The sequence below is a fragment of the Hesperophylax consimilis genome, chromosome 30 (assembly GCF_061612785.1).
Source record: "Hesperophylax consimilis isolate HC1 chromosome 30, BYU_Hcon_1.0, whole genome shotgun sequence".
In the NCBI taxonomy this organism is placed as follows: domain Eukaryota; kingdom Metazoa; phylum Arthropoda; class Insecta; order Trichoptera; family Limnephilidae; genus Hesperophylax; species Hesperophylax consimilis.
The window spans coordinates 9399195-9423631 of record NC_142865.1 but is presented as its reverse complement, the minus strand read 5'-3'; the positions used below and the strand labels follow the sequence as shown (position 1 = coordinate 9423631).

The 24437-nt window shown below is 35.4% G+C and overlaps 1 protein-coding gene across 7 annotated transcripts in view; it reads right to left on the bottom strand.

Annotated features, from left to right (window-relative positions):
• LOC149409601 (rho guanine nucleotide exchange factor 12-like) overlaps positions 1–24437 on the bottom strand; it is a 268488-nt gene that overhangs the window by 11486 nt on the left and 232565 nt on the right. For all 7 annotated transcript variants that reach the window (XM_089649570.1, XM_089649571.1, XM_089649575.1 and 4 more), the window contains 6 exons: positions 8408–8646; positions 7415–7650; positions 6640–6824; positions 5226–5417; positions 4985–5141; positions 3213–3322 (listed from right to left, as the gene is read on the bottom strand). In XM_089649570.1, the coding sequence (XP_089505696.1) occupies positions 3213–3322; positions 4985–5141; positions 5226–5417; positions 6640–6824; positions 7415–7650; positions 8408–8646 (1119 nt within the window). The remainder of the gene's footprint in view (positions 1–3212; positions 3323–4984; positions 5142–5225; positions 5418–6639; positions 6825–7414; positions 7651–8407; positions 8647–24437) is intronic.

Sequence of the window (24437 nt, the reverse complement as noted above, 5' to 3'; positions counted from 1 at the left end):
ACACATTTTATATTCCTAAGAGCAATACTAATTATGTTGAAAATGTATTTATAAGAAGAAGCTGTAGCACCTTTAATAGATTATGCACAAATATCGATGTGTTCAATACGAGCCTCGCAGGATTCAAAGCATTCCTAAGAGAGTAGCGTTCGATCGTTGCGGGAAACTTAGTAGTGTTAGTGTGTGTATTGTTTTTGTATGGGTTGAATCTGTAGTTTTTTTATTTTTATTTTTTTGGAGATTTTCCTTTTCTACTAGTTAGTATTTATATTGTATTGTATTATTTATATTCATATGTTTTTCTACCAATGAATCTTCTGTGGAAACTTTACTGGTTTATGCAACATGGTAAAAATGATTTGTATTAAAATATATTTGTATAACTGTTTGTTTCCCAAATAAAATAAAATAAAAATAAAAATAAAATAAAATAAATCTTTTACTGTGTGATGGGGATGGCCTAATATTACTTAAGGCGAAGCTTAACGCCAAATCACTATTTTGATTAATCTTTATAACGAATTGATGTACATTATGAATACCAAAAATTTAATTAAAAAATTTTCCTATCGCTTCGCTTGAGTAGAATACAAATAAATAAATAAATTAATCAATAAAAAATATAAATGTAAACTACTAAAAAATTATTTTTTTTCCAGAGAAATGTATGAACGCATAAAGGAAACAACTTTTAAAAATACAGTTTTATAGCTAAGATTATCTGTGACAGTTTCACTTGATTAACTTTTTTGCATTCTTATAAAATTATTTACAAAATAAATAAAAACCAGTTTTGTGCTTGAAATCGAACATTTCTAGACTCCGTTTGTCAAACGATTTTAATGCCTATTACCTACAATATAAGGTATACCAAGAATATGCACATTTATGGCTTGTAGCTTCCTCTTAAACTACTGAAATAAACACAATATATCTTGGATAACAGGCGATCATGGCCAAGAGCGGCTGAACAGTCTTACCGTCTGCCTCATAAAATAAGTCATTCCTATATTTTTACATTAATTACTACACCTAAAAAATTAAAATTATCTAAAAATACACTGTGAACAAGTACTAATTTTAAACTATTTCAATTTTTTTTTTTTTAAGAAAGACAAACATTCCCGGGTTACGAATAAGCTGACAATATTTGAAAATCTCCTACTACCAGCACAGTAAGCTGAAAATGTTGCTTGTGTTGTGATGGAGGACTTAGCCAGCCGAGGAATTGAACACACTACACCCGAGTGGGACCTAAGCGCGATGTCAACTCGGCCACCGACCGATTTCTATTATAAGCTCTTATTTCATAGTGAAATTTTATGCTACGGCTGGATATACTTATCTCTTACTTAACCGAACTCTTAGCCTAACCTAACATAAGCTAAGCTAACCTAACCTAACGAACTAACGACGGAATTAACAATTTTTTTCAAATCCAGAATTTCGCGACTCCCACGCCTGAATGGGTTATTACTATGTCGATCTGTACATGATGTTATCATAATTAGAAATACATACATATACCAAGAGTAGTAAGAGAGGATGGGAACCCACACTAAATTATCTTGACACATAACACTTTCTCATCCCACAAACAAACACCATTTTAAACTGGATATGATCTAATAAAATTGATGACACAATCAACTTGTTTCATTATTATGATAAAGGATTGATACATAAGTAATTAATGTATTACAAATAATGGTCTTATCAATTTATTACACATTGTCTTTTATATGCCTTTTACAATGGATTCAATTACAGGGTTTTCCAATAAGAGGTGTTATTTTGATATTCAATCGTAAAAGATCAATGGTTTCGTTGCTTGTGTGGCACGTAGCGCCGTCTTGTTAAAAGTAAACGTTGTCCAGATCAATACCATCAAATTCCGGCCATGAAAAATCATTAATCATCTCTCAATAGCGATCTATTTACCGTAACTGTTGCTCCACCCTCATTTTCGAAAAAGTAATGTCCAATGACTCCGCCGGACCATAAACTGCACCAAACAGTCACATGTTGAAGATAGAGAGGCTTGTCAACAATAACTCTTGGGTTTACCGAGCCCGAGATGCGACAATTTTGCTTGTTGACGAAGCCACCGAGGTGGAAATGGGCCTCATCACTCAAGATGATTTGCATTTGATTCACTCAAGTGAATTTTAATAATTTCAATGCATTGTTGAAGCGTGTATCGGTCCATTTTTATCAATGTCATAGTTTCTACTTGTTAAATGTCAAAAAATGACACCTTCAAAAGTAACATCTACCGAAATAGCGGGCTATTCAAAATAACACCTCTTATTGGAAAACCCTGTATAAGGTGTAATCAACAAACAAGCTAGGTTAAAAAATGATTAGAATTTTAGGTCCTAATCACAAATGTAAGACTTAGCTAAAACGATATTGGCGACGATTTTGTGAGCGCGGTGCAATACTAATAATGGTTCACGGTACATCTCCATTGTTTTTATTATTTATGGACAAGTATATGAATCCTATAATTTCTATACCCGCTATATCCGATTTTTTGACAAAATGATCTGAGTATGACATCTTGTTCACATTTTTGCGAGCAACAAGAGGAGCCTAAAATTGAGTTTCAAAACCCTCCTTATCACGACCAAAAAGCATGTTAAAACTGCGAGTGAGAAACCAAATCTGCTATATCATACAGAAAGTTACTATCAAAATCCGCTATATCGGATTCAACGAATCACAAGCAGTTATTTTGCCAAAATACAATATGGCCGCCGCTCTGACGCTACGCTCGTGTGTCAAAATGATCTACGCGTGAGTTTCTAAACCCGCCATGTCGGCTCAGTTGACTTTCAAAATCACGAAGTGAGTATCAAAATCCGCTATATCCATTTTATTTATCGAAATTACTTAATTATTGCTAGACATATATAGAAAAATAAATGCTTTTCGAAATTTTATTACTCCAATTCATTATATAAAAAATTGTAATGCATTTACTTATGTACGCTAGAGATGTGACAGTTTTTTGAGGTTTTCTCCAAATCAATGAAAGTTGATATAGCGGGTATAGAAATTACACGACTCATATAGGAAGGCGTTTCAAGTGGCACTTTTTAGAAATTACAACGAGGCGCCCTCTTCGTGTATGTTCAGCTGTATGAGAAAAAATAACGATGGCGTATAGAAAAGCAAAAGAATATGATGTTGAAGTACTGGTAACTTACCATTGAATGACAGGGCTGAGAGGCAGGTGTGTGGTTTGAGGAATAGGCCTTAGAATATACCTCTCTCCATCCGTATGAAGAAGAACTAGGCATTCTTTCAGGAGGAGAGCCTGGCAAAAAGACAAAACAAAATTGTATGAATTTAATAAAACAACTTTTAACTTGTGTCAAGAGATGGTAGTCATGCATAAAATCAATATAAGCTTTTAGCCTATGTCAAGAGATGGCAGGTATTTATAAATTTAATACAATTTACGTCTAGAGATAGCAGTGAAGTACAAATTTAATATAATAATAACAATATTTGTTCAAGGTTCTAATTTGTATCAAGAGATGGCAGTCATTTATAAGTTTAACAAAAGGTTTTGATTTATGGCAAGAGATGGCAGCGAAGTATAAAATTAATACAAGCTTCTAATTTATGTCAAGAGATGGCATTCATGTCTATAAATTGAAACGAGCTTTTAAATTATTTCAAGAGATAGCAGGAGATTCCATGAGATGGTAATGTATAAATTCAACACAAGTTTTTAAAGTGTGCCGAGAGATGGGAGGCACATATAAATTCAATATAAGATTTCTACTCATGTCAAATTTTACAGATATTATGTAAATCATCATCATCACTTTTGGCTCTACAACCCCTGGTGGGTCTTGGCCTCCTCAAGAGTCTTCCTCCACTCATCTCGGTCCCGCGCCAGCTCTCTCCAGTTTCGAAGCTCCAAGGCAGACAAATCTTTGAGGACGTTGTCGCTCTATCTTAACCTTGGCCTTCCCAGGCTCCTTCTCCCTATCGGTCTTGAGCTCAGCAGGGACTTTGGTTCTTGATGCTCGGTCACTCTCTCCACATGACCTAGCCACCGAAGTCTTCCCAGTTTTATGAACTTTGTGACATTTAGCTCCTTAAACAGAGTATAGAGCTCATTGTTATAACGTCTGCGCCAAAATCCATTTTCTAGAACCGGTCCGAATATGCGCCTCAAAATTTTCCTTTCAAAAACGTCCAGTGCTCGCTCATTCTTCTTAGTTAGAACCCACGTCTCGGCTGCGTACGTAAGCACTGGTCTAATTAGTGTTTTGTACACTAATACCTTGGTGGTTCTGGAAAGATGTCTGGATTTTATTTGTTTTTGTAGGCGGAAATAGCAGCGGTTTGCATTCACGATGCGCTTCTGGATCTCCTCTGTAGTGTTGTTATTGTTTGTTATCTGGGAGCCCAGGTATGTGAATCTTGGTACCGTTTCAAAATTTTGGCTTCCACATACGAGAGATGGGGTTTGTTGGGTACATCCTACGGCCATGTATTTGGTCTTCTGCTGGTTTACTACAAGACCCATATTTTTGGCAGAACTTTCAAGATTTATGAAGGCGTCTTGTAAATATTGTATTATTATATAAATATTGTGTAAATAAGGTTTAAAAAAACACCATTCATAATCAAAATGTTGCTTGAAATATCTTTACTGTGTTTAGTGACCAGATCTGAAAACCATGTACTTCACAACCTCTCTTCACCATTGTTTGAAAAAATTATTTATCTGAAAATGTACTGCACAAGAGTCTAACTGCAGCCAACCGTTTGGAGCCAGTGGGACTATGGCATCCCAAATTGGGGTATATGGTGGGGAGAACGAGATGGGTGAGATGAAGGTTGGGATGTACTTGGCTTTTCAGATCTGATCAACAAACACGGCTGACGTCATTTCACGCAATGTTTCCATTCGGAAGTGCTAATTTTAGTTGTAATTTTTTAAATGCAAAGTAGTACTCACCAAGACGTTCACCCTCTTGTTGGAGTCCTGTTTAATGCTGAGAGAGCCCTCCATGATGAGACTGTGTCTAGCCAGATCTAGTCGGCGAAGCTCAGCCTCCGTTGTCTCCATGCCTCCTGGGCAGCGTACCTCCAGCTTGGACTGGATGGTCTTCAATCTGGAACAAAGGGCGAGTTTGAGAAAGGGATGTTACATTTGAATTTCTGTCAAACACCCCAACCTTATAATAAAGAAGGCATACCTGTGTTCATTCTCCGTGGTTTTGATAGCCGTGTTGACGGTGTTCAGCACGTCCTTTGCAAGCTCCAGCGCATGCGACACCTTGGTAAAGTCCTCCAGGTTTGAGGCGGTTCCCTCGGGGCCTGGAGATTCATCATCCAGAGCGTGGGCCGTCTTCATGATGCCTTCCAGGAGAAGCTGATATTTTGTTAGCCTGGAAATATAATACATATTTGATTAATTATTATTGGAAAACAGACTGAAAAGATATTGTGATCTAGATTTGAAAGAAAACCGATATCGCCAGTCTACATAAGAACTTTCGATTTATAGGCCACAGAAAGTCCAATTAAACTGATAACCAATGTATTAGTACAATTAATTAATCCAAACTCGTAAACGGACCAGAGTCTAGAGTCTACGAACCAGGCAACTACTCAATAAGGTAACTGGTAGGACTACTAACAGGACACATGTACCTCAGGAGCACATGCAGCTGTTGGGAGTGGAAAACACCAATAGATGCAAGAAACGTGGAGAGGATGAAAAGACTCCAATTCGCCTATGGTGTCAATGTTCAGCCCTGGTGGGCACATTGTAGAACCAGGAGACAGCCAAATATCCAACGACAACCCTTGAGAATTTCATCAAAAGGGACAGGGTTACTGTTAAAAGAATGAGGAGAAATGGGAGATTGCACAACGGACCCATGGCCTGGGGGCCTACTCTGTATCTTTCAGGTTAACAAACCAGGAAGTTCGTGGTTTAACCTTTCCTTGCTGGTGCTGTCAACTGAGTGAACATCGTCTCTAATTAATAAAATATCTCTCTAAATATACTAAACAAAGAGTTCAAATTTTAGGTATTCCTTCGCAATACATTTATGTATTGCATTAAGTAATTCCAATCCATAAATATTTACCGAGTATATAGCACCGGAAGACGAGGAAATATTGAACACTGTAAGGGAAGGGTTAATACGGGCTTGTGACGTGGCTAAACCGGCTGCAGGCAAGTTTCAAAAGATACAGAGTAAGCCCCCTGAAAGCTCACGGGAACCATCTGTAAAACGTCTCCACTTTAACAAATACATTTTGCACATTTAGACACAGCGTTTAAGTGGAATTTCATGGATCACGCTTAAATAATGTTCAGATTTGAATGTATGTACTAATTGTTCACAATAGGCTATCAACTATCTGCCTACGGTGTATTGTAAGACAGTTTGGATACCTTGCTTGTCAAATTGAATTGCCTCCGATCTGGAGAAACTCATGGTCGTGGAGAAGCAGAGAAAGGTCTTGGTCCTCCATTCAGCACAGAATCGCGAGGAGTGGAGGAGTCTTGTCCACTGAGAAAATTGGAATGGGATTCACAATCCTCAGAAATGAGGATTGTGAATCAATAATAAGAAAAATTTATTGTTCGATAATCACCTCTGCCAGACGCAAGCCATGAGACCCTGCAGCGTTAGTCTTGCACACAGTGGGTCCTGTTCACTGCGTGCGAGGAACAAGTTCAGTTCTTTGTTGCGTTTGCGTCTCTCTTTCAGCGCGTCTAGCGCCAGTCCCTGACCGCCGCAAAAGCGCGCTAGAGCGGAAGCGTAGCGACTCTCGCCCAGCTGAAAACAAAAAAAATTATTATTAAAATATTTAACCCTTACACAACAGAGGGGGTAAGACAAATCCCCCAAATGAGTGTTTTGTGGGATATCTAAGTTTTTAAATCACTTATTGTGTAAATTAGTTGGTCCTAGAAAATATATTCGGAAATCAATAAAAAATTATCCTGTTAACATTTTAAAAGATATTAAATAATCTCTATCCAATCTCGGATACACACTACTTAAAAAAAAATATTTGCTGCAAATAAGTTGCGAGTGCAGACGTAAAAAGTGTATTTTACCGGAAAGTGTTAGAAAAATTTATTCGAGTTACGATCGATTTTGTATATCTTTTAACGTTTTTGCATTACGTAATGATTGAATGCTGGGCGAAGATGGACAATATCCGGTTAAAACGTACGAAAATCTGCTAAGGTGTACTTTTGGCAGGTTTTCAGCCCGTCAGCATTTGATAATTTTTTTTATACACTTGAGAAATGACTCAGAATGGATATGGCTAATGGAATCTCTAAAGCGTAGGTACTCATGACAGATTCTCGGCCTGTCATTGTCTGTTGTGTAATTTTTTTAAAATTTTGATGACTTACCATGGATATGAGCGCGTCTGCTACGGGCCCGGTGGGCACCTTGGGATTCTGCTGCAGGGTCCTGAGCTCCTGGGCAAGCCTGCGATGCCTCTGCAGCACGTCGGGCAGGTTGGGCAGCAGTGCCCTCAGCTCCTGGGGCGGGAGGAGGGCGGCGCCGGCGCGCTGCAGGGGATGGTGGTACACCCTACGCAAAACGCGCAGCCAGCGGACGTGCGAGGATTCGGAGCCAATCAGTTCTGGAAGATAAAGAAGAAGTTGATTACTTGAATGCATCGGCGGAAAAATTCATCATTATACATTATGTCATATTCATCATTATATAGGGTGTATCAGCACGTATCCAAGGGATTTCAACCAGTGATTACGTAGATGTCATTTTGCTGTCCGATGATATCTTTTTTCAGATGAGTCAGAGCGCGTATCACGTGATCCGTAGCGACATGTAGCAATGTGATCAGGTGACGTTTTAAAAAAAAAAAATTTATTGGTCAGTAAAATGACATCTACATTTTGACTCCAAACATTCTCAAGAATTTGTGGTTAAAATTCTTCAAGTACGTGTTGGAAGCCAGAAGGGAAAAATATTTTTTTAGTCTTCAGAGAGGCACCATTCATAAAAACGAAAAGTGGAACCTAAAGTTCTATTAGTCCAAGCGATGGCGATTTTGTTTCTGATACATTTTTCGAAGCATTAAGGTCAAAATCGCATCATCAATTATATCAGAATGCTTGCATGTTCTATGGAGACCCATCGGCAGACCACTGGTTAAATGATCAAAATTCGAAGAAGAGGAGGAACCAATCATCAGTGGAGGTAAAAATCATGAAAGTCAGGACATGGAAGTTATCAGCTCGGGCGGATTTCTAGAACTCCAAAGGCCACGAAGACTTCCTCCACGAAACATTCAGACCATCTTACCAGATGAAGCTAAATTCCATTCTCATCTTAACCCTGGGACAGTCTGCAGCTAACAAATGAGAGATTTCACTTACCATGAATCAAGTCCTGCCTCTTTCTGGCGACCCCAGACATGGAAGCAATCAGCTCGGGCGGAGCCCTGGAGCTCCAGGGGGCAGTTCCGATGTCCTCCTCTTCTGACCAGTCGGATTGCGAACCACCCTGGTTGTCGGGGTGCGAGCTGTCATTGCTCTTGGAGGATAGGGACGAGTTACTTGAGCCCCCTGACGGAGCCCCGGGGCCGCTGGCAGCACCGGCGATAACCTCGGCATCACTAAGAAGAGGGAAAGAAAAATATTAAAATAATGCAACAAAAATGTTAAAGAGTTTAAAATAAAAGACATTTAAATTCTTAAAAAACATGTGAAAATATTTTATACACGGTGTCCGGAAACTAGTTTGCCGCTTCTAAGTAGAGTTTCGGGACACCATGTATTCGGCCCTTTCGCTTTGACAAAAAGGGAGTCGTTCTCTCATTTTCGGAAAAAAAGTTTCTTTACAGGAAATTAAGCTGTAGACCGCGTTTCACGCACATACCGCGGAACTTTAGGAGTGATTATTAATGAAAATCTAAGAAAATTGCCTTGGAAGAATCATACAATATCTAATTGAGGAGAATAACCAAGTAAAACCAGGATTATACAACATTTTTTGGTTTTGCACTGAAAAAAGAATTGCCGATCTGAAAACATTTCAATAGGTTTTTTTTTTTAAATTAACCTCCATACATCAGCACAAATAGTGATTTTTGTGTTCCTAGAAAGCCTATAAAAATGTTATCCAGTGACTTATAATGATAAAATGCGTGGGGTATCACAGTGACCCCTCATGGTAAGAAAAATTTTGTTTGGCATCTTGGCACGTCAAAGGTTAACGTGAACAATTACCCCCTTAAAGTTTCGCGGTATGAGCTAAGTGTGTAGATGAGTAAAATATGGGTATCATTGTTAAAAACAGTAATAGTCACTTAAAAATAATTCTGTTCTTAACGGTAAATAGATATAACATCAATTAGCAATATGGCGTATTTTTGAAATAATATATTAACCTCTCAGAGCATGTTCTCCTTGTAACTTCAGGTGGATGAGTTCCTGCCGGTAGCGACACGTTTCTAAACACTTTTGGAGAAGATTCACACATGTTCTTTTGTTGGGAGCACTATAATATTACTATTGCGCGTTTGTTCGATAATTACACTTGTAAGTCCGAAGATTTATTTATATAAATTTGTTAAGCACAGCCATTATGAGATCTAAATGTAATAATTTATTATTTATTAAAACAATACGACAAATTATAATTATTCATTGATTAAAATCACTGATAAACTGGTGTGGCAATTTGGCAGGTTTTATTTTATTTTATGATGAAACAATATACAGGAATTAGATACTTCATGTTGAGTACCTATGATATGTTTCCTTTAAATGTCTGGTAAGTGGTATGTTGATTCCTTAATTACCAGGTGACGTGTGTAGTTTATAATTGTGAGTGTGTGTGTGTAATGTATGTGTGAGTGTTTGCGTGTGTGTCTGTGTGTATGCGCATTGAACAGTTTAAATTATTGACATGATGCCACATTTGAATTTGGGCAGTGAATCCGAAAAAATGTCAATGTTTGAGTTTAGATAAATATTATTTAGAGTATGAAGAGCTTGGTTAATTGGCGAATAAGATACTGCATTTTTTGTGTGGAATAGCACTGTATATCGTGTACGTCTCAAAGGTATGTTCAAATTAATAAGGGACAGAAGTTCGGTACAGTCGAAGTTATTATTTAAAATTCTATGAATCAATATTGAGTCATCTACTACTCGCCTTTACTGCGAAGTTTGAAATGTACATTAAAAGTTATGGTTGAATTTGGAGGTAATATATTTTATAATTTTTTTTGATACGTTACTATAATGAAGATCTAAAAAAAGTCGAAAATTTTTTCGAACTAGTTTGCAACACCTGCACGCAGTCCTCTTTTACCCCGCAGAAGCCCGAATACACTGGGTGCGTAGCGACTTTTAACAATTATAATATATATTAAAAATATTTTTATTATTTTCACCGTATATCGTTTAAATTTAGACTCGCGATTCAATTCACAAGCGTTCGTTTTATTTATTTTTTGCTCAGAAATTGCTGGTTTAAAGTAAGTCAGGTATGTCTCTATCCTGTATACAAGAAAAATTGTATTTCGATGTAATAACCCCTGGTGCTAGATAGAAGGTTGTATTCGCTGCTGCCAAAGCTACCCCATTGGCAATGGAACCTTCCCGAGCGCCACCCCTAAAGCGAAGGCTATTTACGTCCTCATATCTACTCTAACAAGTCCCAGCCCCCAGTTTGACCGAAGCCTTAAATGTTGACCTAGTCTGCCTCCAATAGGAAAAACAATACTAAACTATATGGTACAGTGGACAATCCGGTACATTATTTGCACTTTCGTAATTAACTAGCGCCAAAAAAGTACAATCAATTTTCTCTGATTTAACAAATCAAAAACAAAATTTCCTCCGAAATCATAAGATTCGTAAATAGGTACTTAAATACCTATCCAATTAATTATAAACCATACCATATTTTACGTAACATTTTTTTTAAATTTCACATAAGACATTGTATAATAAAAGTTGCTATATAAATGAGAATTGTTTTTTAAACTTTCTTCACGCAGCTAGGTATCATAATATTAATTTATTACTCCGATTTGACAGCTCGTAGTAGGAGCCACGACCATGCGAACTCTGGCGGGATAAAAAGGTAGCATTCAACAAGGCCACCACCTTCAACCGGAATATTGAAAAAATGCGAATAAGAAAGTGCAAATAAACACGACGATTTCAAATTTGTAATTTGTTTCCTTTGTTGAAATTTTGAACAGATGTCCTAATTTTTCTAGTTAACTAACAGTGTTTATTCGATGGGTAATTTTTTGATCGTCTCTAAAATTCAAAATGTTGTTATTTTGGTTTCGTTATTGGGAAGATGACTTTAACGAACATAAAAAATGACTTCACAGACAGAAAGTAGAGAGAAATGAAACAAACATTTTTTTAATTAACGTTTTAGGAATACTACATACGCAGTGAATTGTTTACCAAGGAAATGAAGCCATATTAATGAGAAGATTGGTTTAAGAATATGAAAAGCAATAGGGAAAAAAACACTTTTGTAAACAAATTGAGCGATCGCTAAGTAAAATTGATAAAATTTGACTATTCCGTCTCATTCTTAAAACTATGGATAAATTATTGAAAGAAATAACATTTGGTTTCAACTTAATTACTACAACAAATAACTATTTACGTCGGGGGAGAAAAACACGTATTTAAATGCATATTTGTTAAAATCCTTAACAAGCGGAATTAATCATGCTTAATTTTGTATGGATGTGTGGTTGGCAGAAATGTCAACTGTCATTCGGATAAAATGTATCAAAATACAACACGGTGTCAACTGATAAAATGTATAAAAACACAACATGGTGTCAACTGGTAAAATGTATCAAAATACAACATGGTGTCAACTGATAAAATGTATCAAAATACAACATGGTGTCAACTGATAAAATGTATCAAAATACAACATGGTGTCAACTGATAAAATGTATCAAAATACAACAGGGTGGAAACTGAAAAAAAATTACGCTATATTAATTTTAACAAAATTAATATACGCGTTAAATGATTTAATAAATAATTCAAACTTAATTGCATTATTTAGCCGCTCCCCGAAGTAAACGGTTGTTTCTTATTGTAATTAAGTTGAAACTAAGTGTTATTTCTACGATATATGCGTATTAAGAATTAGCATAGCAAATTTTACTGTAAAAATAAGTAAAAGTTAACTATAAGTATCAGTTAATATCACTAATGCGATTGAGGGTAACAATTGTCAGATGCCATTCCGATGTATGTTATGAGACTGAAGAGAGCGGGGAAGGGAAGGAAATAGAGAAGGAGGAAGGTTACGAAGTACCTGGCTAATCAGATCTAGTCACTAGACACGGTTAAAGTCGACTCAGACATCGTTTCGATTCATTGACATGTATATGTTGAGGGTATCTCTTCCTCGTGTCTTTTGAAAGTCGATATCTTTGGGTTCGCTCAGTATTGATTGGTGAAATCACCTGACAGTAACTCACCCCACCCTACCATTCAAAATTGAAAGGATGCCTGAAATAGCTACGTTTTGTAACTAGACCCGAATAGCCAGGTACTCCGCCCCTATTGTATCGTGTTTCTGCGACTTCTTTTGAGCAGAAAAATACAACTTCATAAAAATTACAAGTTGACATCTATCGATGTATAATCTCTCTATTCTATGAGTATTGACAAAACACGCTTCCATCAAGAGCAAATGTTTGTTTCCATTCGTAAATTAAACGTTCCCACCTTTATAAGATAATTACTGTGGGTTTTTTCCACGCGTGGAAAAAGGGAAATTTAATATTGTGTAATATTTGTAAATTCATCAGAGTTTTGTCTACATAAATCTTTGAGAAAACAATGGTTGAACTTTTATAATATTTTACATTATACCATGAAATTGAATCCATACTTATAAATGTATTATTTTCAAAGATATGTTTAAGACAAAATCCATTTTCTTGATTAGTACCCTTGTTTCACCCCGGTTGAAGTGTGTATTAACACTATATTAACTATATTTAAAAACTGATTTATGATTAATTTAAGATAAATACTCATTCATAACTGAAGATCGAACCAGACTTAGATATATATTTGCACGCCCTAAACTACACCCGTCTTTTGCCCAGCACCATTATACCCACTAAAGGAAAACATTTCTTTAATAAATTACCAGAAGAAATCAGAAGCATTAATGATAAAAAAACAAATATTGAACTACAGGGTTTTCCAATAAGAGGTGTTATTTTGAATAGCCCGCTATTTCGGTAGATATTACTTTTGAAGCTGTAATTTTTTGACATTTGACAAGTAAAAACTATGCCATTAATAAAAATGGAACAACAAACGCTTCAAAAACGCATTTAAATTATTAAAATTCACTTGAGTGAATCAAATGCAAATCATCTTGAATGATGAGGCCCATTTCCACCTCGGTGGCTTCGTCAACAAGCAAAATTGTCGCATCTGGGGCTCGGAAAACCCAAGAGTTATTGTTGAAAAGCCTCTCTATCCTCAACGTGTGACTGTTGGGTGCGGTTTATGGTCCGGCGGAGTCATTGGACCTTACTTTTTCGAAAATGAGGCTGGAGCAACAGTTACGGTGAATGGATTGCGCTATCGAGAGATGATTAATGATTTTTTATGGCCGGAATTGGATGGTATTGATCTGGACAACGTTTACTTTCAACAAGACGGCGCTACGTGCCATACAAGCAACGAAACCATAGATCTTTTACGATTGAATATCAAAATAACACCTCTTATTGGAAAACCCGCGAAAACTGCTTCCCCTAGTTTCACTTGAAAATCTCACAAATTATCCTACAATACTCTATGTATCCTCCATAATATTAATTACTTCTTTCCAAATAAAACAATTTGTATGGATTTTAATTTCGTAATTATGTTTTACTTTGTAACCATAACCTTAATGAAACATAAATCGTTTATTTTTTTAAAGGAGTGGCGCCCATTACCCATTACTTTCAAATTCACTATAATTACACTAACCATTATATTCTAAGATGGGACTGAATTCAAACTATAAATGGCTCATAGCAGCAAGAATTTCGGTTAGAGCCAAATACGTTCCATCTATATCGGTATAGAACTCTGCATTCCAGCTAGCAATGGTTAGTTTTCCCCATTGAATGTGAATAATGCCTGGAGTGGCAACTGGTCACCGGTTCTGGTTCCATTTTAAACTGGGGAGATGTTTTTAATTTTAGAACAGTTAATTAGAAAAGCCACTTCTGAAGCTTGAATACGTATGACGGTCTGAATATGTAACTGAAGCAGATAATAGAAAAATAGGGAGATGTGGCATGGAAGCGTGCCGACTATCGCCAAGCTATGACTGAACTGCACTGAGCCAATGTAAGTTAAGCGATTTTAATAGATGCGATTTGTAGTAATATAGCTGAACGAATGTTGGAGTTACTTTTGTGCGTACGGCTTCACACTAATAATGGTTGATGGCACATCTCCGTTGTTATATTTGTCACCTAGACCTAGAGATAGACTAATATCACAATGGACTTTTCTGTAGGGCTTTTTAAGGTGTACAATTCCGTAGTACATTATTTTGATGTATCTCATAAGGTTTAGCCAGCGTTAGCAATGAAGTGCCCGAAAATATATTTTTACATCTTGACTCCAAAACATCGTATTTTCTCTACTTTCTATAAATATGATATGCAATTATCATATATGTAAACCTTTCGGAAGAAATGCTCTAAATGATAGTGAAAACCCTATCAAAATCAGTTGCGTAGTTTAGAAGAACTAAGCGCACAAACAGACAGAAGCGGATAGCGACTTTATTTTATAAGTCATTCTTCATACGTACTTCATTCATTCTAGACACGGTGAAACCGAGACCATTGTTTAACTAGTTTTATCACAGCTTAATTTCAAACTAGTTTTTTAAGCACTTTTTTCCAGGAATAGAAAAAAGGCCGTCTACACTCTAGATAGGTGCAGACTAATTTATTAGTCACCTTACTGCAAAGCCAATTTTAGAAAGAGTATAATTAAAAATAAACAATATACTCGTAACAGAGAGCTTTTTTAGAAAAGTGTTAATTACGATTTCTTCTTTTTATTTTCCTGAAAACGTTTGAGAAAGGAAAGGAAATTGAACGAAAAGAGAGTAAAGTTAATTGAAACTGCCTTTTATTAAAACAGTAGGCAAATTAAAAAGGATGCAAAACTGGGTTATTTAATTGAATTTCTAAAAATATACTCCCGGTTGGATTTGAAAGTGACGTACGGAAGGAGAGACTGTTTGTGTGTGGCTAAAATTGCTAACATTGTGCGAGGTTTAAGGCCCCGTAGTAAGCGTTCAAAGATGGTTTGAAAGGGAGATATGTAAATACGAATGTTAGAGGGAGCGCGCTAATATTAAAAAACGACAATAATTAAGCGAAAATGGTGAAAATATTTAATAAAACACTACTCGTTTGACATAGAGCAAAAATCTTTCGTCAAATGCTTTAGTTGCATTTAAAAATACACTATGAATATGTGCATGCCTATTATAACATATTAAATAACAGAACAAAACGTGTTTGTAATAATTTTCGGAGCTTACTTTGCATTTTTTATCGGCGATGCCATACGTAGTAATGCAAAATCATGTGTTTTTGGTTCGAAAATTTGGTCGCCTTGAAATGTTACAGATGCTTTAATTAAATACTGCGAGTAGAATACCTTTTGGCCTTTGAAATAATCGATTATTTTTTAGATAAGTCTTTTTATAAGAACAGAAAAAAATAATGTAAAGGCCTATGAAAACTGCTTTAAACTTCAAAATCTCCTACTTACGAACCCATTTTCGGTTATGATTTTATTGTATAATGTGGCAAATTAAGTTATTTATAAAATGATCGAAAATTTTTTTAATATTTATGCCTGAACATCCACATAATAAAATAAAAAGCACTTTTTACCCATGTTTTTTTCCTTGCATAAATCAAAATAGGCGGATGGTGTTAAGCGGGAATTTAAACCTTATCGCCATCTACTTAAGGGTTATTATTGATAGCGGCTTAATTTAAAATATTACACGACGTAGTGTATCGCCTTAAAAATTTTTTTTTTTTTTGAACTCATAAACGAGTTTTTTGAAGTTGACGAGAAACTTGTTATAAATCAGGAGAAAGTGGGTATGCGGGGGATTAAGTGGATGGACGTAAGAATAGGGGACGATTAATACTGGATTGTTTAATCCGCAGTACACAGGGTGTCAGGGGGTAAACTGCGCTAACTTCGGGAGGTGATTCTACATGATGGTAGAAGTAAAAAAGATACAGGGTTTTCAATAAGAGGTGTTATTTTGATATTCAATCGTAAAAGATCAATGGTTTCGTTGCTTGTGTGGCACGTAGCGCCGTGTTGTTGAAAGTAAACGTTGTCCAGATCAATACCATCCAATTCCGGCCATAAAAAATCATTAATCATCTCTCGATAGGGCAATCCATTCACCGTAACTGTTGCACCAGCCTCATTTTCGAAAAAGTAAGGTCCAATGACTCCGCCGGACCATAAACCGCACCAAACAGTCACACGTTGAGGATAGAGAGGCTTTTCAACAATAACTCTTGGGTTTTCCGAGCCCCAGATGCGACAATTTTGCTTGTTGACGAAGCCACCGAGGTGGAAATGGGCCTCATCACTCAAGGTGATTTGCATTTGATTCACTCAAGTGAATTTTAATAATTTCAATGCGTTGTTGAAGCGTGTATCGTTTCATTTTTTATTAATGGCGTAGTTTCTACTTGTCAAATGTCAAAAAATGACAGTTTAAAAAGTAACATCTACCGAAATAGCGGGCTATTCAAAATAACACCTCTTATTGGAAAACCCTGAATTTTAATCAGGGATTCTTGAGCACATTTGGTGGAATAAAAAACGTACATGTCATTTTGCTGTAAATTAAAATAAAATCATAAAAAATCACACGTCGCAACTGAGTAGTTGGGTACAGCCTAACGGGTCACGTAATGTGCATTCCGCCACAGATCTGAATAGCCAGGTACTCCCCAACCATTTTCCCTCGGCACTACCTTCAGCCTCACAACATACCCAACTTGGGGATGCCATAGATCCGCTGGCCCTGGGCGGCATTACAATAAGATATGTTGTTTCGGCAAATCTCAACTATTATCAGCAGAAAATTGCAAATAAAACGAATAATCCTTTAATCCCAATCTAAACACTTCAATCAGATAATTAAACGCGTTGCAGCTGTTTTCGTTTTCCTAATACACCACTGAACAAATAATTCCTAGAAGTGAGATTCCACACAAGCAACGAAACCATTGATCTTTTACGATTGAATATCAAAATAACACCTCTTATTGGAAAACCCTGTATTTATAGAGTTATTTAAGTTATTAGAAGCCATGTGTAGTAAATACACACCACAGATGAGGAAAGGTTAACGAAATATTGTTTTAGAATAGAGTTGTTTAATTGACATGATGTTGAGTTTAACTAATACACTCGAAGTAAGAGTAGATTTAGCTTACTTTGGGCGCACTGACGGAGAGATTTGCATACTCTTTAGTGACGTCAAAACCAAAATCAGTGCAAGTCGGCACGTATGCGCTTCGGCCGGATTAAATCTAGCGTTTTAATGAGAAAAGATATGATTAATTTGTTTATACTAGATAGCTATTTGTGGAGTCTCAAATACCGCCCAGTTATTAGATCGTTTATTAAAGGAAAAGATAAATAATCATTGTATAAAGGATCTACTGTGCACAACTGAATTATTTTTATTTTATTAGGTGGGATGTTAAATAAATTATGAAGCTGAAAGCTAAATAACGTTAGTGGTTAAACAAAAAGTTTATTTAATTCTTTTAATCTGTTATTATAACGGTGGCAGGTACATATTACCTCTAAATAGTAAAAATCAAAGTCGTTATTCGTGTATGTCTGTTTGCGCGCTTAGTTCTTCTAAACTACGCAATGTATATTGATAGGGTTTTCACTATCATTTAGAGAATTTCTTCCGGAAGGTTTACATATATAATACATACATATTATATTTATAGAAAGTAGAGAAAAGTCGATGTTTTATAATTAAGTCGTAAAAATATTTTTTCGAGCAGTACATTGCTAACGCTGGCTAAACCTTATGAGATACATCAAAATAATGTACTACGGAATTGTATATCTTAAAAAGGCCTACAGAAAAGTCCGAAGTGGTGTATGGCTATATCATAAGGATAACCCCCAACAACGCCGGGTACCCGTCAGCTAGTACTAAAATAAAGTCGGTCTCCGCGTCTGTATGTTTGTGCGCTTAGTTCTTAAATGAACACTTTTAAATTGGGTGACCGGATAACTCAACAAAATGACAATTCAAAACACTTGACTATTTGATACCTGTGATTTATAACAAATTTAACGAAAACTTTAACTTGAAAAATAATGAGGAACCTTGCCCTAAACTGACAAAAAAGTGGTTAATAAATGAACAAAACGTTTATCTATCCTAAACATTATATTTGGTATTAATATTTAAACTTAAGCTAATGTGTATTATGTTATAACATTAAATGGTAGAACCCAGTGGCGGTTTTCTCTAAAGTGCGTTTGTGCGGCGAACCCCCATTAAAAAGATGAGAAAATAAAACAAACTTGTTTTATAATAATATAAGCACATTATAGATAGCACGCTATTAAAATTTCGCCTTCAAAACCCGCGCCACCGAAAAATACGATACATATTCCAAATTTTGTGCGAGTTGAAATCCGCGCCAAACTCTTCATACAAAAGAATTTTAGCCGGTACAGATCCCTATGACGGTGACATATACAAAATTTGGTCTTTCTTTGCAAAAGTAAGACAAATTGTGTGCGCCGAACACGCGTTATGTTATCACGTGACCTCCGAACATTGACGAATGTAACCGAAGAAACCCGAGAACTTCGCGGTCGACGTTTGACCTTTAGGGAAGCAAGTGTTATTTTTTATGTTATATTATGGTATTTAACTTTGTAGTCATTTTTGTACATATTTTTGTTTTCTTGTTTCTGCATTTCTCCAACCGTTTGCTTATGGCATTTGCAAATCTACTACCTATTGAAGTAGACTTAGTAAATTTATTTCGTGCCACCTTTATTGGTTTTTTTTTTATGTTTTAAATATCTATTATATGTATATTCTACGAAATTATTCTTCTCGAAAAACAATAATAATTAGCAACATACATTGAGTGCTATAAAAACATTAAACAATTTAATTCCTATAAAACTTTTCTCATTATCTAATATTTGTGTCTAGTGAAGTGATTTAAAAACAATAATATGTAGGTACCCCTCCCACTAACTTTATTTAAGTTGTGTGACTGCTGCCGTATTCGACTATTTGACGAAGGACAACAGTAAGTAAATTTTAATTAGATATGTTTATCTTCTCTTGAATTTCTGAACCCCCTGTTAAAAAGACCACGAACCGCCACTGGTAGAACCTACAGACAAGCTGATTGTCACAGCTTTGTGGGACTACCCATATCTTCTATTGTATTAAATGTAATTATATTAAATTTAATAAATAAAAAAACTTATAAAAACTGCTATAAAGTTATGAAAAGTGATGATAAAAAAACTAGGTTAAAAAGGTTAAATGTGTAACTATTTAATCTAGTTTTTGTTTCATCAATTTTCATAACTTTATAGCACTTTTTATAGGTGTTTTTAATTGTCATTTTGTTGAGTTATCATGGAACCTTCAAATTGTTACATGATGTCCGGAAACAAGTGGAACAAGCAGTCAACTGAGTCGATTATGTGGTGTAACTTATTTTGATTTGAGTTTTCGTGTAAATCGAGTCCGAAGTTGGAAATTTTAAGGTCAAATTTGAAAACAAAATCATTAAAAAAAAGTTTTTTGGGTTGTGTATATTACAATTTAGATTAGACAGTTTCCCGGTTGCACAACTAGTTTGGGGACACCGTGTATATAGTAGGAATACATGTATAGTATGTTTATGTTTAAAGCTCTTTTAAGTATTCTTTGCATTAGTTATTTTTATGATAATTTATATTTTCCGAGATAAAAGGTAATTATATGAAATCCCTCGATAGAAAAAAATCGCAAGGTTTCCTCCGAAAATTATGAAAAAACGGTGACCGGATAAATCATCACAATGATAATTCATCACATCTTTAAAAAGTTATATAAAGTAATGGAAAGTGATTAAACAAAAACTTTATTAACTGGGTTAAGTAGGTTAGGTTAGGTTAAGCTAAAAAATTATCACTTTTTAAAAGTGTGTTGAATTGTCACTGTGTTGAGTTATCATGGAACCGAAAAAACACATCTGGTTCTGTTATTTAACTCGTTTTAGGTGTGAAAGTGTTACTTTAAATGCAATTTAAAACGTTATATTTAAATAAGTCATGCTTTATTGAATGCACTTATTTACGCCTATTAATTATATTAGCTTTTTGAAGTGAAACTTCTTTACGCGCGTCATGCAATTTCTAGGACCGGAGTAAAACCGACTCATGACCGAAACGAAAATGCGGGTACCCCCACCACCGATTAAAGTTCATTTGATCTAGTCAAAGTTTTGAAGTAACATATAAATGCTTCTTAGCTCATCTCGACAACTGGCGTTGGTGGTGTAATGGTCAGCATAGTTGACTTCCAAGCAGTTGATCCGAGTTCGATTCTCGGCCATCGCACATTATTTTTTTGTTTTTAACGCCTTTTTCATTCAATATCTTATTTTTTAGTAGGTCAGAACATTTTTTAAAAGAAAATAATATTGCAAAATAATAAAAACACTTATCTCACTGTGATAAAACATTACTCCGCTAGAGCGCGCTTTGCGTTATTGTGTTGGATTAAAATTATTATCTAATCCGTATATTATGATAATTGTATTACATTTATTTAATTAATTTATTTATTTTGATAATATGTAATAATTTACAGAAAAAAAAATTAAAACTATCTCCCTCTGATAAAATATCCGTTCGCTAGAGCGCACTACGCGATCTTGTGTGGGATTCTATTTCTGTACATTGTACATTATTTTTAAAAATATATTATATTTTGGGTGTGATGTAGGTAACATTATAAAACATAACAAGCTCTCATATTTTCAGAACCTACATAATATAATCAATTTATGCGGCTTTGCTTACAGTTGGTGCTCAGCGTGGTTGGCTTTCAATCAGTTAAGCGAGGTTCGATTCTCGGCTGTGGCATTTTTGAAGTGAAACCTTGTTGAGGTGGGGGAGCCGCTCACGAACGTTCTCTCTCTTCTCTTCTTTCCTCTCTCTCAGACACCAGCGAACTGCGCCACGCCAAGCATCAGCTGAAACTAGAAGTTTCACTTCTGTCTTGCGTAGGCTTGACACACCCACTTTTTTTTATATTTGTGCGCTACCTCTAACATTCGAATTTACATATCTCCGTTTCAAACCATCTTTACGGGGCCTTAAGTATAATATCAACAGCTACTTCAACCTAAATCACCGCGGAAAATACGAGTATACCGATGTGAAAATATTATATCAAAATCAAAATGTTAAATTATTAAATAATGAAAAGCAGCGGCTAGAGTTATTATTTAACTGATCGGTCAACATCCCTCTTCATCTGCCCACTCCTTCAAAGAGACGGGTTGACGGTTGGTGAGAATGGCTGTCATATCCAATGACATATCAATTCATACGTTGTTCCCTGGTCGGTGGGGTTATTATTAATTATTAACCTGTCAACTTTGACCAGAGGTCAGCAAAACGTATTTGAAAATTAATAAAATTAAACAAAAACCTTATTTTTAATTAAATAGTATTAGTAATAATTCACCTCGATACATACATATATATATAAATAAAAATGTAAATGTTCGTTTGTTCAAAGTCTAAAGCCGCGTTTACACTTACAACTAAAAGTTGGTCTTCTCAAATTTAGAACAACCAATGGAAAACTTGTTGCCGAAGAATTGAAGCGAAAGGTAGTAGTTTCAAGAATTAGGCAGTAGTGTAGTGTGTAGTTGATCTCCGAGAAGATAACGGCGATCCGTTGAGTGGTGAGCTGAGGTGCAACGGGAGTGTCATAAACTTTCTAAGAATGAACAGTAGTGACTTTGAGTATTTGATTTCAATGATCGGACATAAAATCAAGAAACGTGACACAAACTACAGGAAAGCAGTACCTGTCCAAGAAAAGCTAGCAGTTACATTACGTTATTTGGCTACTGGTGATTCGTTCACAAGTCTCGGTTATTTGTTTAAAATCTCAAAATCAACCATTTCACTGTTTTTTATTGAAGTTTGTAAGTTTGCGTGGAGGGGGAACAGTTCTCCACTAGTTTCCTACAAGTTGCTAGCGCAAAGCGCTCAGCAACAAATCTTCCACTTTTAGTTGTCAACTTTCTTTGATCTTTACCGACACTCCACGTGTGTCGCGGGTGTGTTACAACCAAAATTTAGTGGAAGATTTGTCTCTCCACAAGTGGAAGACGGAAAAAGTTGCTGTATTTTGTAGAAAAAGCAACAAATTGCCGCAACTTGTGGAAAACTTAGTGGAAGACTTTGGTGAAAACGCAGCTTTAATCTCAGAAAATTCTTCACCGATCGATTATGTAGATATCTCTTGCGACAGGTAAAAAATGTTTTTTGTCACCTGTGACAGGCAAAAACATGTTTGATAAACGTGATTTTTTTTAAATAGCGCCATCTGTTGGAAGTAAAAGCAATACGCGCTATTGTTTCTCTATCCGCACATACATACTGCGCCAAAGCAACGCGTGGCGGAGTACAGCTAGTATTGAAATAAATTTTCGTAATTCCTATTGTTTAAGACGCAATAGAATGTTTCATCTGAATACATTTAAAAATATTATCGCCTAATTTAGCCATCTGTCAACTTAAAAATAAGATGGAGTGTGCTGAAGTAGACACTTTCGTAGATATTTTATAAAGATTCAGAAAAAAATGTCCTGTTATTGGTAATTATATTAGGTATTATAGTATAATTAGCAATAATAAACCATGAAACAGTGTTAATCTCAAATGACCTACCGGGTAAGTGTCGTACTGTATATTATCTGCTTATATAGTTAATAATAACATAGATCATTGTAGAAATATATTATATATTTGTACAGCGCCCTTGAGGTGATTTTGCACAAAAATGGCGCTATACAAATCATCCAAATATTATCATTATTATTTTGTGCCTATCGACGGAGTTTTTGTTTAATGTTTTGTATGTACGCTCATCTAAGAAGAATAAGAAGAAAAACGTCGCTATACAAATCATCCAAATAATTTTTTACTTTTTCCGATTATGTCCGGGTTAAATCTTCCCAATAGGAAAAACTAAACCCTTCCACACACTTTTCCACAAATGATCATCTAGTCAATCAACACTATGCAAGTGCATTATATAAGCAAAATAAATACAAAACAATACAAGAACAACACGTCAACTCACCAGAGATCAAATGGGAAAATAATTCAGCGACTCCAGATATTTTCATATCAGAGGGTTCGGCTCGGTAGAACTCCTAACAGTACCTATAAATCCTGCTGATCCCTCAACATAAATATTTAAAAAATCTTTCGGTATCCTACATGTATTTAAAATGACTGATTTTTGCATTTTTATATATAAATTTTTTGATAGATCTAATACGCCTAAATTTTGAATGAGAGAGCTAGGTACGAGTATAATGCCAGTAGCCGAAATAACAAATGGTAATATTTTTATAGTCTGAGAATACCAAATTCTTTTTATCTAATTTCCTAAATCTGTGTATTTTCTTATTTTTTCATTAACAGATTTTTTAATATTAAATATTACAAATTGATTAATTCATTATTAAATATCAAATACCATTATTATTTTGTGCTTATCGACGGAGTTTTTATTTTTTAGTTTGCATTTGTTTTGTTTAAATATAATTGAAAAAAAAACGATGCTACTGCTTCAATAATGGATTTCATCAAAAATTCATTCCGATGTTATTTTACAGCAGTATGTTTTTGAGCAATTTATCATTGCTACGAGGTGTAAACTCAGTTGTGGGTATTTTGTAGTTACCATTCTATTCTGTAATTTCCATTTATCTGTTCGTGTTTGTTATTATTGGATAATAATCTGTACACAGTTTTGGAACGTCTGATCTATACCAAAGCGTCGCGACGCCGGAAACGTCGCGACGCGATATATCTGCCTGACATCACGGGGGATTCCATTACACCAGAATTTACACTTCCGGTCGTATTCCAAAAGAACGATATTAACTCACTAAAATATTGACAGTTTTATTTAAAATATCCTGACTAATGTTGTTAGAAGGAATGTGTTTTGGAAACCATACTTTATACACGGAGAAAACTACTAATATTGAATATTGCTAATTTATTAAGAATCTCTGCA